Genomic DNA, 13843 nt, shown 5'->3' on the forward strand with positions numbered 1-13843 from the left:
TTATTAGATGGGTTCTCCTACTACAAGAATTTGATTTTCATATTATTGATAGAAAGGGAGTTGAGAACCCCGTTGCAAACAACTTGTATAGGTTAGAGAATGTTCTTGATGACCCACTACCTATTGATGATAGCTTTCCTGATGAAAAACTAAATGTCATAAATGCTTCTCGTACTGCTCCATGTTATGCTGATTATGCTAATTATATTGTTGCTAAATTTATACCACCTAGTTTCACATACCAGCAAAAGAAAAAGTTCTTCTATGATTTAAGACATTACTTTTGGGATGACCCACATATTTATAAAGAAGGAGTAGATGGTGTCACTAGACTTTGTGTACCTGAGCATGAATAGGAACAAATCTTACACAAGTGTCACTCCGAAGCTTATGGAGTACATCATGCTGGAGACAGAACTGCACATAAGGTATTGCAATGTAGTTTTTATTGGCCTACTCTCTTCAAGGATGCCCGTAAGTTTGTCTTATCTTGTGATGAATGTCAAAGAATTGGTAATATTAGTAGACATCAAGAAATGCCTATGAATTATTCACTTGTTATTGAACCATTTGATGTTTGGGGCTTTGATTATATGTGACCGTTTCCTTCCTCTAATAGGTATACACATATTTTAGTTGTTGTTGATTACATTACTAAGTGGGTAGAAGCTATTCCAACTAGTAGTGTTGATCATAACACCTCCATTAAGATGCTTAAAGAAGTTATTTTCCCGAGGTTTAGAGTCCCTAGATATTTAATGACTGATGGTAGTTCACATTTTATTCATGGTGCTTTTCGTAAAATGCTTGCTAAGTATGATGTTAATCCTAGAATTGCATCTCCATATCACCCACAGTCTAATGGTCAAGTAGAACTTAGCAATAGAGAGCTTAAATTAATTTTACAAAAGACTGTTAATAGATCTAGAAAGAATTGGTCCAACAAACTTGATGATGCATTATGGGCTTATAGAACTGCATATAAAAATCCTATGGGTATGTCTCCTTATAAAATGGTTTATGGTAAAGCTGGTCACTTACCTCTCGAACTAGAACATAATGCATATTGGGCTATTAAAGAGCTCAACTATGACTTCAAACTTGCTGGTGAGAAGAGGCTTTTTGACATTAGCTCACCTGATGAATGGAGAACCCAGGCCTATGAAAATGCCAAATTGTTCAAAGAAAAAGTTAAAATATGGCATGACAAAAGGATATAAAAGCGTGAGTTTAATGCAAGTCATTATGTATTGCTATACAACTCTCGTTTAAGATTTTTTGCAGGAAAACTCCTCTCTAAATGGGAAGGTCCTTACGTTAACGAGGAGGTCTATCGTTCCGGTGCCTTAAAAATCAACAACTTCGAAGGCACAAATCCGAGGGTGGTGAATGGTCAAAGAATCAAACATTATATCTCAGGTAATCCCATAAATGTTGAAACCAATATTATTGAAACCGTAACCCCGGAGGAATACATAAGGGACACTTTCCAGAATGTTTCAGACTCCGAAAAGGAATAGGTATGTGGTACGGTAAGTAAACCGACTCCAAAACAGTTCTAATGGCCATTTTTCTCTGTTTTGGAATATTTAGAAAAATAGGAAAATAAGAAGCAGTCCGGGAAGGACACGAGGCTTCCACGAGGGTGGGAGGCGCACCCTACCCCCTGCCTTGTGGGCACCTCATGCGCTCTCCGGACTCCATTTTCTTGCACGATACTTCTTTTAGTCGGTAAAAATTCATTATATAATCTCCCGAAGGTTTTGACCACCGTATCAGGCAAATATCTCCTATCTTTGTTTCGAGCTGTTTTTCTGACAGATCTAGCCGCCATGGCTTCTTCAATTGCCCCCAAGGACAAGTTCTTCGAGAAGGTCATCAACCCCTACCTTGCGGAGGTGCTGCAAAACCCTCAAACCATTGAGATGCGTGAGGGTTTGTTGCACATCCACGATCTGGAGGGACCAAGGAGGACCGGAAGCGTGGAAACAAGGATCGAGGTGATGGAGCAACAGGTTTTGAAGTGTCAGGAGATGGTGGAGCGTCGACTTGACTCCAATCACATAATGATCACGGAGTTCACCAACAATCACAAGCTGGACATCAAGGACATCGGGGAGGCCATCTTCAAGCTTCATGAGAAAATCGAGCACCTCCAAGCCCAGATCTATGACCTGCAAAATCAAAACTGTGAGTATGAATATAGATTCAAGAGGATGAGTTTGGCTGCAGATTTAAGGATCCTGGAGACTCGATCATCCTTCTATGATGGTGAGCCTATGCCTTGGAAGAGGGACGACAAGCCTACATCGTCAACAACTCCTTCATCACCACCTCCGAGGAAAGAAACATAAACACATGGGTATGGGCACTCCCCTTGGCAACTGCCAAGCTTGGGGGAGTGCCCCGGCATCGTATCACCATCACAACTTTTATCTTTACTATTTTTCTTAGTTCGATCCTTTTGATAATATCTTGATCTAGTAGAATAAAGTTTTAGTATGATCTAGTTGTGAGTTTTGCTTTATGATCTTCCTATGTAATCGAGTCCATGAGCTATATATAATAAAGATTAGTGTTGAGTCAAGTGCTTGATTATTTTGCTAAGATCTTGAGGGAATAAAATAAAATAGAAGAAATAAAAAGTAATAAAGAGATCATATGGATCTTATGGAGAGTAATGAGCTCACATATAAACAGTATGATGAATAAAAGTTGTCAAGAGTTGACAAACATAGTTTTGGTCATCGTTGCAATTAATAGGAAGTAATAAAGAAAGGGAGGTTCACATATAAATATACTACCTTGGACATCTTTTATGATTGTGAGCACTCATTAAAGTATGGCATGTTAAAGAGTTGACGTTGGACACGGAAGACAACGTAATGGGTTATGTTTTCTTACATCTGAGATAAATTATATTGTCATGGATCATCCAACATACTAAGCTTGCCTTTCCCTCTCATGCTAGCCAATTTCTTTGCACCAAGTAGAGATACTACTTGTGCTTCCAAACATCCCTAAACCCAGTTTTGCCATCAGAGTCCACTATATCTACCTATGGATTGAGTAAGATCCTTCAAGTAAGTTGTCATCGGTGCAAGTAATAAAAATTGCTCTCTAAATATGTATGACATTATTAGTGCAGAGAAAATAAGCTTTATACAATCTTGTGATATGGAAGAAATAAAAGCGACGGACTGCATAATAAAGGTCCATATCACAAGTGGCAATATAGAGTGACGTTCTTTTGCATTAAGATTTCGTGCATCCAATAATAAAAGCACATGACAACCTCTACTTCCCTCTGCGAAGTGCCTATCTTTTATTCTTGTCTTATACTTCATGCAACGAGTCATGGTGATATTCACCTTTCCTTTTTACAGTTTATCCTTTAGCAAGCACAACGTGTTGGAAAGATCCAGATATATATAGCTAATGGGATCTGAGTTTTCATGAACTATTATTGTTGACATTACCCTTGAGGTAAAATGTTGGGAGGCAAAACTATAAGCCCCTATCTTTCTCTGTGTCCGATTAAGACTTCATACCCATAAATATTGCGTGAGTGTTAGTAATTGTGAAAGACTAAAAGATGGTTGAGTATGTGGACTTGCTGAAAAGCTCTTATATTGACTCTTTCCTATGTAATGATAAATTGCAATTGCATCAATGAGTGATATTAGAGTTTGTTGGTTCTCAATAAAGTTTATGATTCATACTTGAAATTGTGATTGAATTGTTACTTTAGCATAAGAGATCATATGACAATATATATATATATATTGTTGTTCTAAGAATAATCATGATGCCCTCATGTCCGTATTTTATTTTTATCGACACCTCTATCTCTAAACACATGGACATATTTTTTGATTTCGGCTTTCGCTTGAGGACAAGCGAGGTCTAAGCTTGGGGGAGTTGATATGTCCATTTTGCATCATGCTTTTATATCGATATTTATTGCATTATGGGCTGTTATTACACATTAGGTCACAATACTAATGCCTATTCTCTCTTATTTTACAAGGTTTACATGAAGAGGGAGAATGCCAACAGCTAGGATTCTGGGCTGGAAAAGGAGCAAATATTTCAGACCTATCCTGCACAGTTCCAAAAGTACTGAAACTTCACGGAAGTTATTTCCAGAATATATAAAAAATATTGAGCGAAGAAAGTTCCAGAGGGGGCCACACCCTGGCCACGAGGGTGGGGGCACGCCCAACCTCCTGGGCGTCCCCCTGCCTCGTGGGCCCCCTGGTGGCCCTCCGATGCCCATATTCTGCTATATGAGGTCTTTCGTTGAGGAAAAAATCATAAGCTTTGGGGAAAAATCTTCGCCGCCATGAGGCGGAACCAATCTAGGGCTCCGGCAGAGCTATTATGCCGGGGAAACTTCCCTCCGGGAGGGGGAAATCATCACCATCGTCATCACCAACGATCCTCTCATTGGGAGGGGGTCAATCTCCATGAACATATTCACCAGCACCATCTCATCTCAAACCCTAGTTCATCTATTGTATCCAATCTTTGTATCCAAACCTCAGATTGGTACTCCTTGTAGTTGATTACTCCTTGTAGTTGATTCTAGTTGGTTTACTTGGTGGGAGATCATATGTTCAGATCCATTATGCATATTAATACCCCTCTGATTATGAACATGAATATGCTTTGTGAGTAGTTACATTTGTTCCTGAGGACATGGGAGAAGTCTTGCTATTAGTAGTCATGTGAATTTCGTATTCGTTCGATATTTTGATGAGATGTATGTTGCCATCCCTCTAGTGGAGTCATGTGAACATTGACTACATGACACTTCACCATTGTTTGGGCCTAGAGGGAGGCAGTGGGAAGTAATAAGTAGATGATGGGTTTCTAGAGTGACATAAGCTTAAACCCTAGTTTATGCGTTGCTTCGTAAGGGGCTGATTTGGATCCATATGCATCACGGTATGGTTAGGTTTACCTTAATACTTCTGTTGTAGTTGCGGATGCTTGCAATGGGGGTTAATCATAAGTGGGATGCTTGTCCAAGTAAGGACAGCACCCAAGCACCGATCCACCCACATATCAAATTATCAAAGAACCGAACGCGAATCATATGAGCGTGATGAAAACTAGCTTGACGATAATTCCCATGTGTCCTCGGGAGCGCTTTCCTTCATATAAGAGTTTGTCCAGGCTTGTACTTTGCTATAGAAAGGATTGGGCCATCTTGTTGCACCTTATTTACTTTTATCACTTGCTACTCTTTACAAATTACATTATCACAAAACTATCTGTTACTGATAATTTCAGTGCTTGCAGAGAATACCTTACTGAAAACTGCTTATCATTTCCTTCTGCTCCTCGTTGGGTTCGACACTCTTACTTATCGAAAGGACTACGATAGATCACCTACACTTGTGGGTCATCAACTACCACTACTAGGAAAAAGGCTACTAGAAGCGCGGGTAAAATGGCTACTGGCAGCGCGGGTACCCGCGCTACTAGTATCGCGCTACAGCTAATAGTTAGTAGCAGTGCGGGTGAAACCCACGCTACTACTAACGAGTTTTTTCCCACGCTACTACTAAAAAGTTAGTAGTGGCGTGGATGTATGAAATAGTAGTAGCGCCTCAGGTTTTTCCCACGCTACTACTAAAAAGTTAGTAGTAGCGTGGATGCAAACCCACGCTACTACTAACGAAGTAGTAGTAAGGCGTTTGGTGTTTTCCCACGCTACTACTAACTAATTAGGAATTAAAAAAATAAAATCCATCAATTCCATTTTATGCATACAATTCTAACAACTAAAACAAGCCAAGATTTGTAATAAACCAGCAGCATTACACATCATTCCAAATCGAAGATTTATAGTAAACCAAGAGCATTAGAGCATATCCATAGATCTACACTTATTGCCTAGTCACCTATTCCCAGCTAGTGCAAACACAGTTGAAAGCAAACAAAAATGCATAAAAACACCAAACAGTGGCATTCTATCCCTCCAAATGATTTGCTCCCTCTCCATCCTTGCAATCATCTTCTTCTCCCTTATGTGCTTCTCCCATTTCTAAACCCAAGATTTCTGTAAGGAGCAAAGAACAAATTAAATTAAATTTCAGCAGACATATATTTCCTTGCATGTTGTGATGTACAGTAGCTACGGGAATAAATATATGAAAACAAAAAAGTGAGTGATTTCTATTAACAAGAGATCGCCTATGTAATAGCTACAAACAAATGAAATTAATGTCTAGATAATATATATTGCCAACCAAGCTTAGATGAACTATATATTGCCAGGTAATAGGACATATCTAATTTTCACACTAATTGCCTTCAGTTTTCTTCAAAACTAAATATACTTAAACTTAGATCATTTCATATAGATGTTCAAAGGATAATACGGCTAAAAGAATCCAATTTCTTTGTTTTTTTGAAGTAGTTTAAAAGGAAAGCATTAACACATAATATAAATGATTATCTGCCATAGGGTGATGCTGGACAGCTAAAAAGCTCACAACCCTGGAAAGAAGAACGGCGCGATAAAGGCGCGCGTTCCCTTCTAGTGACTACCATTTCTCCCCTGCGGGTTTCCTTAAAAAAATCTTCTACGACTTTATAACAACCACCAGGCAGTAAAATTGCCCTATGGAGAATAAGTAGGAAAACATCGTGATCCCTTAAGGAGAACTTCCCATATCGTTCGTGTTCAACAACTAATTCTATGTGTTTCATTGGTAGTCAAATATTGTATTATATTTTTATTCTATCTGTATATACCAGGATAGCAGGGTTACCTTTGCTTCCTTAACAGGAATGTGCAAGGAAAGAAGTGAAGATGCTGCGTCTGCATTCAGTAAATGAGATAAAAGTTGAGACTCTTGATAGCCAATATCCATTATTACTTGTAATATTACAGATACAGAACTGACAAATGATCTTCATATTAAGCAGATACCACTTTCTAAGGTGCAAACATCTAAGGAAACTTAGTTGGTGCTAATCGTGGAAGCGATCAACAACTGTTTATCTTCCTACATCAATTTCGATAGTTAACAGTAAGCAAAGATAGCATTATAATCCCAGCCAACTACGTATATAACTAGAAAAAAATGATGAAAACAAGAAGACTGTCCAACCAATTGACTACAATTATTGAGGAGCTGCATGGAGAGTGCTAGTATTAAAATCGGGCTTGCAATCTAGGCTCGATCGAAACTGAAACTGAAATCGGCCTAGCAATCTAGACTCCTCCACCTTTCACAGCGGTGGAGCAAACTGAAACTGAAATCGGCCTTGCAATCTACTACAAACCCTCTACAAAATTCGTATTGAAACTTTTTTTTAAAACAGCCTCTACAAGGCCGTAAACTGGCATATGAAAACAATGCGCTCAGGATACTAACTTTCGGGACAGCAAACTAAAACGATGGCTGCTCTCAAACCATACATCCAAACGATGCAAATAAATACTCTACGGAAAGCTTGGAACTTCCTTTACAAATTTCATATAGAGGCAACTCGAAATTCTGAGAATAACTAACTCGTTTTCACCTAGAAGTTGGCTGTCCAGATTTGACAGTGCAGTTTTTAACTGAACCAAATTCATCCCAACTGGACAGTGGTCCAAGACATCCTTGCCAGCCCCACCCATCTGGGGTTGGTGATGAGAACAACACTTTTAGATGATAGCAAGCAAGCAGAACAAACTGAAAAATTATTTTGGAGGCTAGAACAAAGCACTAGAAAGCAGGCAAGGCAACGATGGGCCTGAGATCAAGGAGTAAGAAGCTTATTTTGTTCGTGGCACCAAAGCTAGCAGCCTTGCAACAACAGATCTGAACAGAGGCAAAAGCAAACAAAGTTGTGCATGCGTGCATGAATGCAGCAGGGAACAAACAAGGCCTGCCAAATGAAAAAGAGAACCAGCTCATAATTATTATTTTTCTATCATGTGTGTAAGTAATTCAACAGTTTCACCAATAATTTCTCTGCCATCCTGTTTTATCTCATCCAGGCATGATTATGCATAGGCGTGAAGTGTTATTTGGGGATTGATTGATCCCGTCCTGGATGGTAGACACATTATTGCATAGAAGATCAAGACATGGGCACATACAGATTGATTTTTGTTTGCCAGGCGCACATACAAATTGATATTTGCAGTATCAAGAGAAGGAGAGAGAGAGAGGATGGACCTTGACTTGCTCCATGACGTCGTCGGTGCTAGCTAGGGTTGCAGCAGTAGCAGAAGCACAGCGGCGTCCAGAGATGATGCCGGCATCCCAATCTTCCTTTTCTCCCCTGCCGCACATCTGTCTAAAAGAGAAGCCCAGATCAGATGCGATTAGAGAGAGAGAGAGAGAGAGAGAGAGAGATAGGTGATACCTTGACTGAGCTGCTCGTCATGGGTCGGAGATGTCGGCAGCGGCGGGGTCGGAGCTCGATGGCATGGATGGCGGCGTCCCGGGAGAGAGCGCGGGGAGGAAGCCCCCTCATTCCTCGTCACCCTTGGCGTGGATTTGGAGAAGGAGCCTCGCGTCCTGGATCGACGGCGGCGCGGATCCAGATGCCCCGCCGTGGGCATGACCAGTCCCGATCTGACGGCGCCCGCCTGCTCGATCTAGTCTAGGGGCATATAGATGGATAGAAGGTGGGGGAAGGTGGAGGGGATGAGGGCGGAGGGCGCCGGCCAGTGGGATTGCCGGGCGGATGAGTGCGGCGGCAGTTGTGGATGAGATGAGAGAGAGAGAGAGAGAGAGTTTGGTGGGGTGGGGGTCGATCGGGGTCGGTGTGCCGGTGTGGTGTGGGGTGGACACGCTCGGCTCCTTTGATTCAAAGGAATTCTATAGAATTTCTGGAGAATTGAAATCCTTAGAATTTTTTCCTATATTGGTCCTTTGATTCATAGGATTGTATCTTATAAAATTTTTTCTTGTGGAATTTTTTGTTCTACATTTCATAGGAAATCTAACATTCATCCCAACCTCTTTTTACAATTCCTTTGCTTTTCCTGTGCCATCAAACACTTCATGCTAATCCTGTAGGATTCATTTGTGCATGCCACTTCAACCCTATACTTTTCCTATTCCTACATTTTGAAAATCCTATGAATCAAAGAGGGCCTCAGTAGAAGCGTGGGGTATCTCACCTCGCTATAGCTAATCGCTTAGCAGTAGCGTGGGTAGTAGGAGCGCGCTACTGCTAAATCTAGGGTGGCGGGTATTGTGTGTCGATTTTAGTGGCGGCGTGGTTCCACTGGGCTGCGCTACTGCTAACTGTGTAGCAGTAGCGCTTGTTTTGTTGCCGCGCTGCTGATAATTAGCAGTAGTGCCTCTTTTTGTATCGCGCTGCTGCTAAGATTCTGTGTATAAGGTTTTCCCTAGTAGTGTACTAGTACATACACTAGTACAGTGAGCTCCTAAATGAACGGTTTTTAACCCCTTTCCGCGAAGGCATTTGGAACCGTCGCCAAGTGAGTGTGGGTGATAGGGGATTTCTTCCCACACGACCCAGAAACTGTCAGGGATATGCCCTCCTGGCACGCACATTCGGCAAAATGAGGTCATGTGCGACCAGCGATCGCTCAAATATGGAAATACATACAGTAGAGCTAAAAAAATACAATTATACGACGAAATTGTTTCCGGTCGCAAGTACATCCCACACGGCCAGTCCCCGCTAAACATTTCGTATGTACATCCCACACAGTCGCTCCGAGGAAAACGTTTCCGTTCACAGGTACATCACACACAATTTTTCCCGTTAAATCGCTTACGTTATTGAATATATCACACACAGTTTATGGAAGAAACTGTGTCGCAAAGACTGTCCATCACACACAGTTTTCATGTGGTAAACCTTTGCGCAAGGTGGCCTAACGCAAACGGTTTTCAAGAGGAAGTCATGTGTGATTGTTCATTGATCCAACACGGTTTATTCCTAGAAACTGTGTGCGTTGCCTAAGGTCATCGCCCACGGTATTTTTTCAACAACCCTTTGCAATAGCAAAATCCAATTAGCAGGCTAATTATCTGATTATTCATAATCCATTTATTAATCTAATTGACAGTTCATATTAAGCACACAATATATTTCATTTGCATAATTTAAATACATCAGAGTACAACATCATATAGCTTTGAATTCGGAAGGGGATGGCGTCTCCCACCTCCCACCTCCCACCTCCCACCCCACCTCCGGCGATCTCCTCCCACCACCACTAAAACCCTAATCTTTCCCTACCAATCTCTCTGGCGTCCCCCCCTCACTCAGGGGTCATGGTTTTCTCATCGGGATCAACCCTTGGCTTGGACTTCTCCAAGGGTTTGGGGTTTGCGGATAAAGTTTTCAGATCTACTGGTTTTTTGGTCCACCCTACGGAGGACACAGGTCACTTCACGTTGGTGGTGTCCTTTAGCCGTCATATTTTCAGGCTTGATGATCATTCTGTGGCGGCGGCTCTAGAGGCTGTTGTTGGTGGATCTGCGATCGAGTTGGGTGTCTCATGTTTACGTGACAAGGTTTATTCCTTCAACGTTTCTTCCAAGCAAGTTGGTTTCTTTATTGTTGATCTTCGATCTTTTGCTTGCCCGCAATTCAAATGTTATTTTAATCTTTGGGGCCGTGGAGGACCAAATTGGGTTCGAGATTTTAAACTTTGGAAGTTGCAAAGTGATGCGGAATGGATCTTAGTTAGCCCATCTAAGAGACGGGCGGCGCTTGGGATGATCGCTATGCATAAACCACCGTCTAAGTCCTCATTTAGATCTTCTGGTTCTGTGCAAAAGAAAATGTCTTTTGCAACGTTCCAAAGCTATGATGCATGCAAGGGTTATAGATATCCGGCCACGCAGGATTGTATTGATACTCTTTCTGATGCTGGATATGTTGTCCCGGCAAATGAGCGTTTGATCATTCGACCATCGCCGCTGGTGAATCTCCAGTGGACTGTTGCTTCTCCGTCGATTACTTTCGGTTCTGTTGACCCGCCGTGGATTCAACGAATCCACCTGAGGTGGTTAGTTTGTTCTCATCTGCTCTCGATTCTTCTGCATCCCATGTTGGGCCAGCCCTCCATGACGGACTACAGCCCACCACCCAGCCAACGGATATCCCGTCTACTCAGGAAGTTGCTGTTTTGTTTGATGAGATGGTCAATGACATGGTGGACCGAGTTCTAACTTGTTCCAACTGTCACCAGCGGGGCCACTTGTCGGTCTCTTGTCCTGTTTGCCTGGCTTGCTCATGTTATGGTCATCGTCGTCGGGATTGCATTAATTGGGCCCAGGATAATGGTTATGTTTGGAGAGTTAAACACACGAAACAAAATCCAGAAAAATTTCCACTGTTGATTCCCATGCCCGCCACGAGTCAGCCTACTACTCTATCGCCTAGGGACTCCTCGGGTATAGAGACAACCCACGCGCTGGCGCAGACGAGTCACATCACGTCTTCACCACTTCCCATGCACCACCAACCTGCTCCACCTCCACCAGAGCAAGCCATGGCAAATTTTCCACTGGATCCTCTTGAGTTCCTTCCACCAGGGTTCGAGTTCATCGATGGAGGGCCAACCCGCGTGCCTCGGACTTTCTACTCTCCAGCCATTACGCCGGACCGTCACCATGAGCAGTTTGCCATTGGCTTTGTTGAGCCTCCGGCGCCACCCGGACAGATTCATCACTTCGGGCAACTCGTTAGTGACTTTGTGATGACTCAGCTTCACCGTGACGTTCTTAGTGATCAGCAATGGATTGAGGGTGTTGGTTTGTTTGAGTTCCGATCTCCTACATCTAGGCATGCCATTATAAATCATCCTCCTTATGATCTTGGCAATGGTCACTTTGTTCGGTTTGTTCCTCATGATCAAGGCATCAATCACAGAGCTATTCAGGGTTTTCGTAGGGGCTGGATTATGATGTTAGGTGTTCCTTTGGACTACCGCACAACACAGCATATTTCTGAGGCAGTTAGCACCTTTGGTCGTTTTCATATCTGGCATCAGGATGATCCGCGGCTAGTCAGGACTCTTGTTTATGTTTCTTTCCCAAGCCCTCAGCAAGTACCTAGGGATGTTGTCTATCGTGAGTATGCAGACTTTGGAGCTACGCATCTTTCTTGGACAGCACCTATCTATGTGCTCTCTGCAGAATTTGCTGACATTATGCCAGCTGATGAAGATCCGATGCCTTTCAATGGAAACCCTCATCCGTTACCCGGGAACATGCATTTTGATAATGTTAACTTTGTCATGCCTGAGTTTCCAGAGCTGGGTTGGAATGAGGACCCTCATGCTCATAATGATGATCCGCAGCCTCATAACCAGCATGACAATGTCATTATTGAGGAGATTCATGAGGATGAAGCACTACCTGCTTCTCAAGAGTCAGTGGTTTTAGAGAACTCGGGGCCTGTTGATTCTACTGAGGGATCTGTCAATAATCAGCAAGGTGTTGTGGCAGCTTATGTGCCTCCTCTGATCCAGCCTCATGTTGTTATTGGTCAAGTTCTGACAGTTTTCAGACCAGAGCTTCCTCCGGTAATGCAATGGACAAGATCTTTTCAGCGTATGATGCCAGTCTTTGATACAATGCACATTCCTCGAGGGTTACAGTTCTTCAGTCCTTTCAAACCAGTTCTACTATCTAAGCGCTCTTGGGAGTTATCTTTTTCTTACTCTGCTATGAAGAACAAGCTGGTTTTTCATCCTTCACCTGTTCGTCGGATGGTAAATATTCCAAGGAAGCCTCCTGTTGCTCGTGCACTTTGTTTTGACAATGTTGCTGAGAATTGTGCCATGGTTGACCCAGCGTTGTCTGCGGTTGAGATGTATGCCTTCAATTTCTCTGCAGCCCCAAGTCAGCGTCCAGCTCGTGCTCGTAAACCAACGTCTGTGATTGTTGAGTCTGAGGTTAGGCGCAGTGCCAGGCTCTCAGCCTTACGTGATGGCTTCAGGCATTCTACTCCAGCCAAGTCCCCTATGAAGAAACCTGCAGCAAAGCCCCAGAAGAAGCGCAAGGTTACTGTGGATGGTGAACTACCGCGGGCTCCTCCTCACGATGTAGATCAACCTACTGTCTCGCAGCCCACACCAATCAATGTGCTGCAGCAGGTTGGCCTTCGCCTCGGCATTGGGCCGGAGAAGCTCACTAAGGAGAAGGTTGAGGCTTCTTCTTGCAAGTCTTCTGCTCCTCCTAGCTCCAATGATAGCTGATCATTTCATTTGGTGGGGTTTATGGTTAACCCTTGTGAAAATCATTTATCTGCACTTATCATTCAGGCTTTGTCTAAACTTTTATGCTATCCCTTGGCTGAATTGGTACTGTCATTATGTGACTGTCTTTTGCTATTACTTAATTATGGTCTGTAATGAGTCACAATGATGTTAGAGATTGGAAAGTTCTCTGTTGGAATGTGTGAGGTCTGAATTCAGATGACAGAAAGCGTGCAGTTTGTCAGAAAATCGATGAGAGTGCTTGTTCCATTGTTTGCCTCCAAGAAACAAAATGTGAGGTCATTAATCAGCGTTTCATCCGTAAGTGTTGTCCACGACGTTTTGATCAGTTTATCCATGTGCCTTCGTCTGGAGCCTCGGGTGGGTTGTTAGTCGTATGGAATACTGCTTTGTTTGCTGGGAAGCTAATTGAGTCCAATAGTTTTGGTATTATGGTGGAGTTCATGTATGTTCATAACTCCCAAACCTGGACTCTAGTTTCAGTCTATGGACCCTGTCAAAATCCAGCTAGAGATAATTTTATTAATTGGTTGCATGATATAACTATCCCTGATGATGCTAACTGGCTGTTACTGGGTGATTTCAATTTCATGCGATCAATGGATAATAGGAATAAAC

General features: G+C 42.5%; 1 protein-coding gene across 2 annotated transcripts; it reads right to left on the reverse strand.

Annotated features, from left to right (window-relative positions):
• Positions 1–5786: 5786 nt before the first annotated feature.
• Positions 5787–8802, reverse strand: LOC123085569 (uncharacterized). 2 transcript variants are annotated; one of them, XR_006439828.1, is made up of 4 exons: positions 8377–8798; positions 8187–8307; positions 6786–6835; positions 5787–6070 (listed from the first exon to the last, which is right to left on the reverse strand). XR_006439828.1 is itself a non-coding variant. In XM_044507232.1 (4 exons), exons 1-4 carry the CDS (start codon positions 8485–8487, stop codon positions 6037–6039), a joined length of 312 nt encoding a protein of 103 aa, XP_044363167.1. In that variant the 5' UTR covers positions 8488–8802; the 3' UTR covers positions 5787–6036. The 2 variants fall into 2 exon arrangements, 1 of the variants encoding a protein (XP_044363167.1); XM_044507232.1 differs by having other exon boundaries at positions 8187–8303; positions 8377–8802.
• Between the last annotated feature and the right edge of the window lie 5041 nt (positions 8803–13843).

The sequence above is a fragment of the Triticum aestivum genome, chromosome 4A, assembly GCF_018294505.1.
Source record: "Triticum aestivum cultivar Chinese Spring chromosome 4A, IWGSC CS RefSeq v2.1, whole genome shotgun sequence".
NCBI classification, from domain to species: Eukaryota; Viridiplantae; Streptophyta; class Magnoliopsida; order Poales; family Poaceae; genus Triticum; species Triticum aestivum.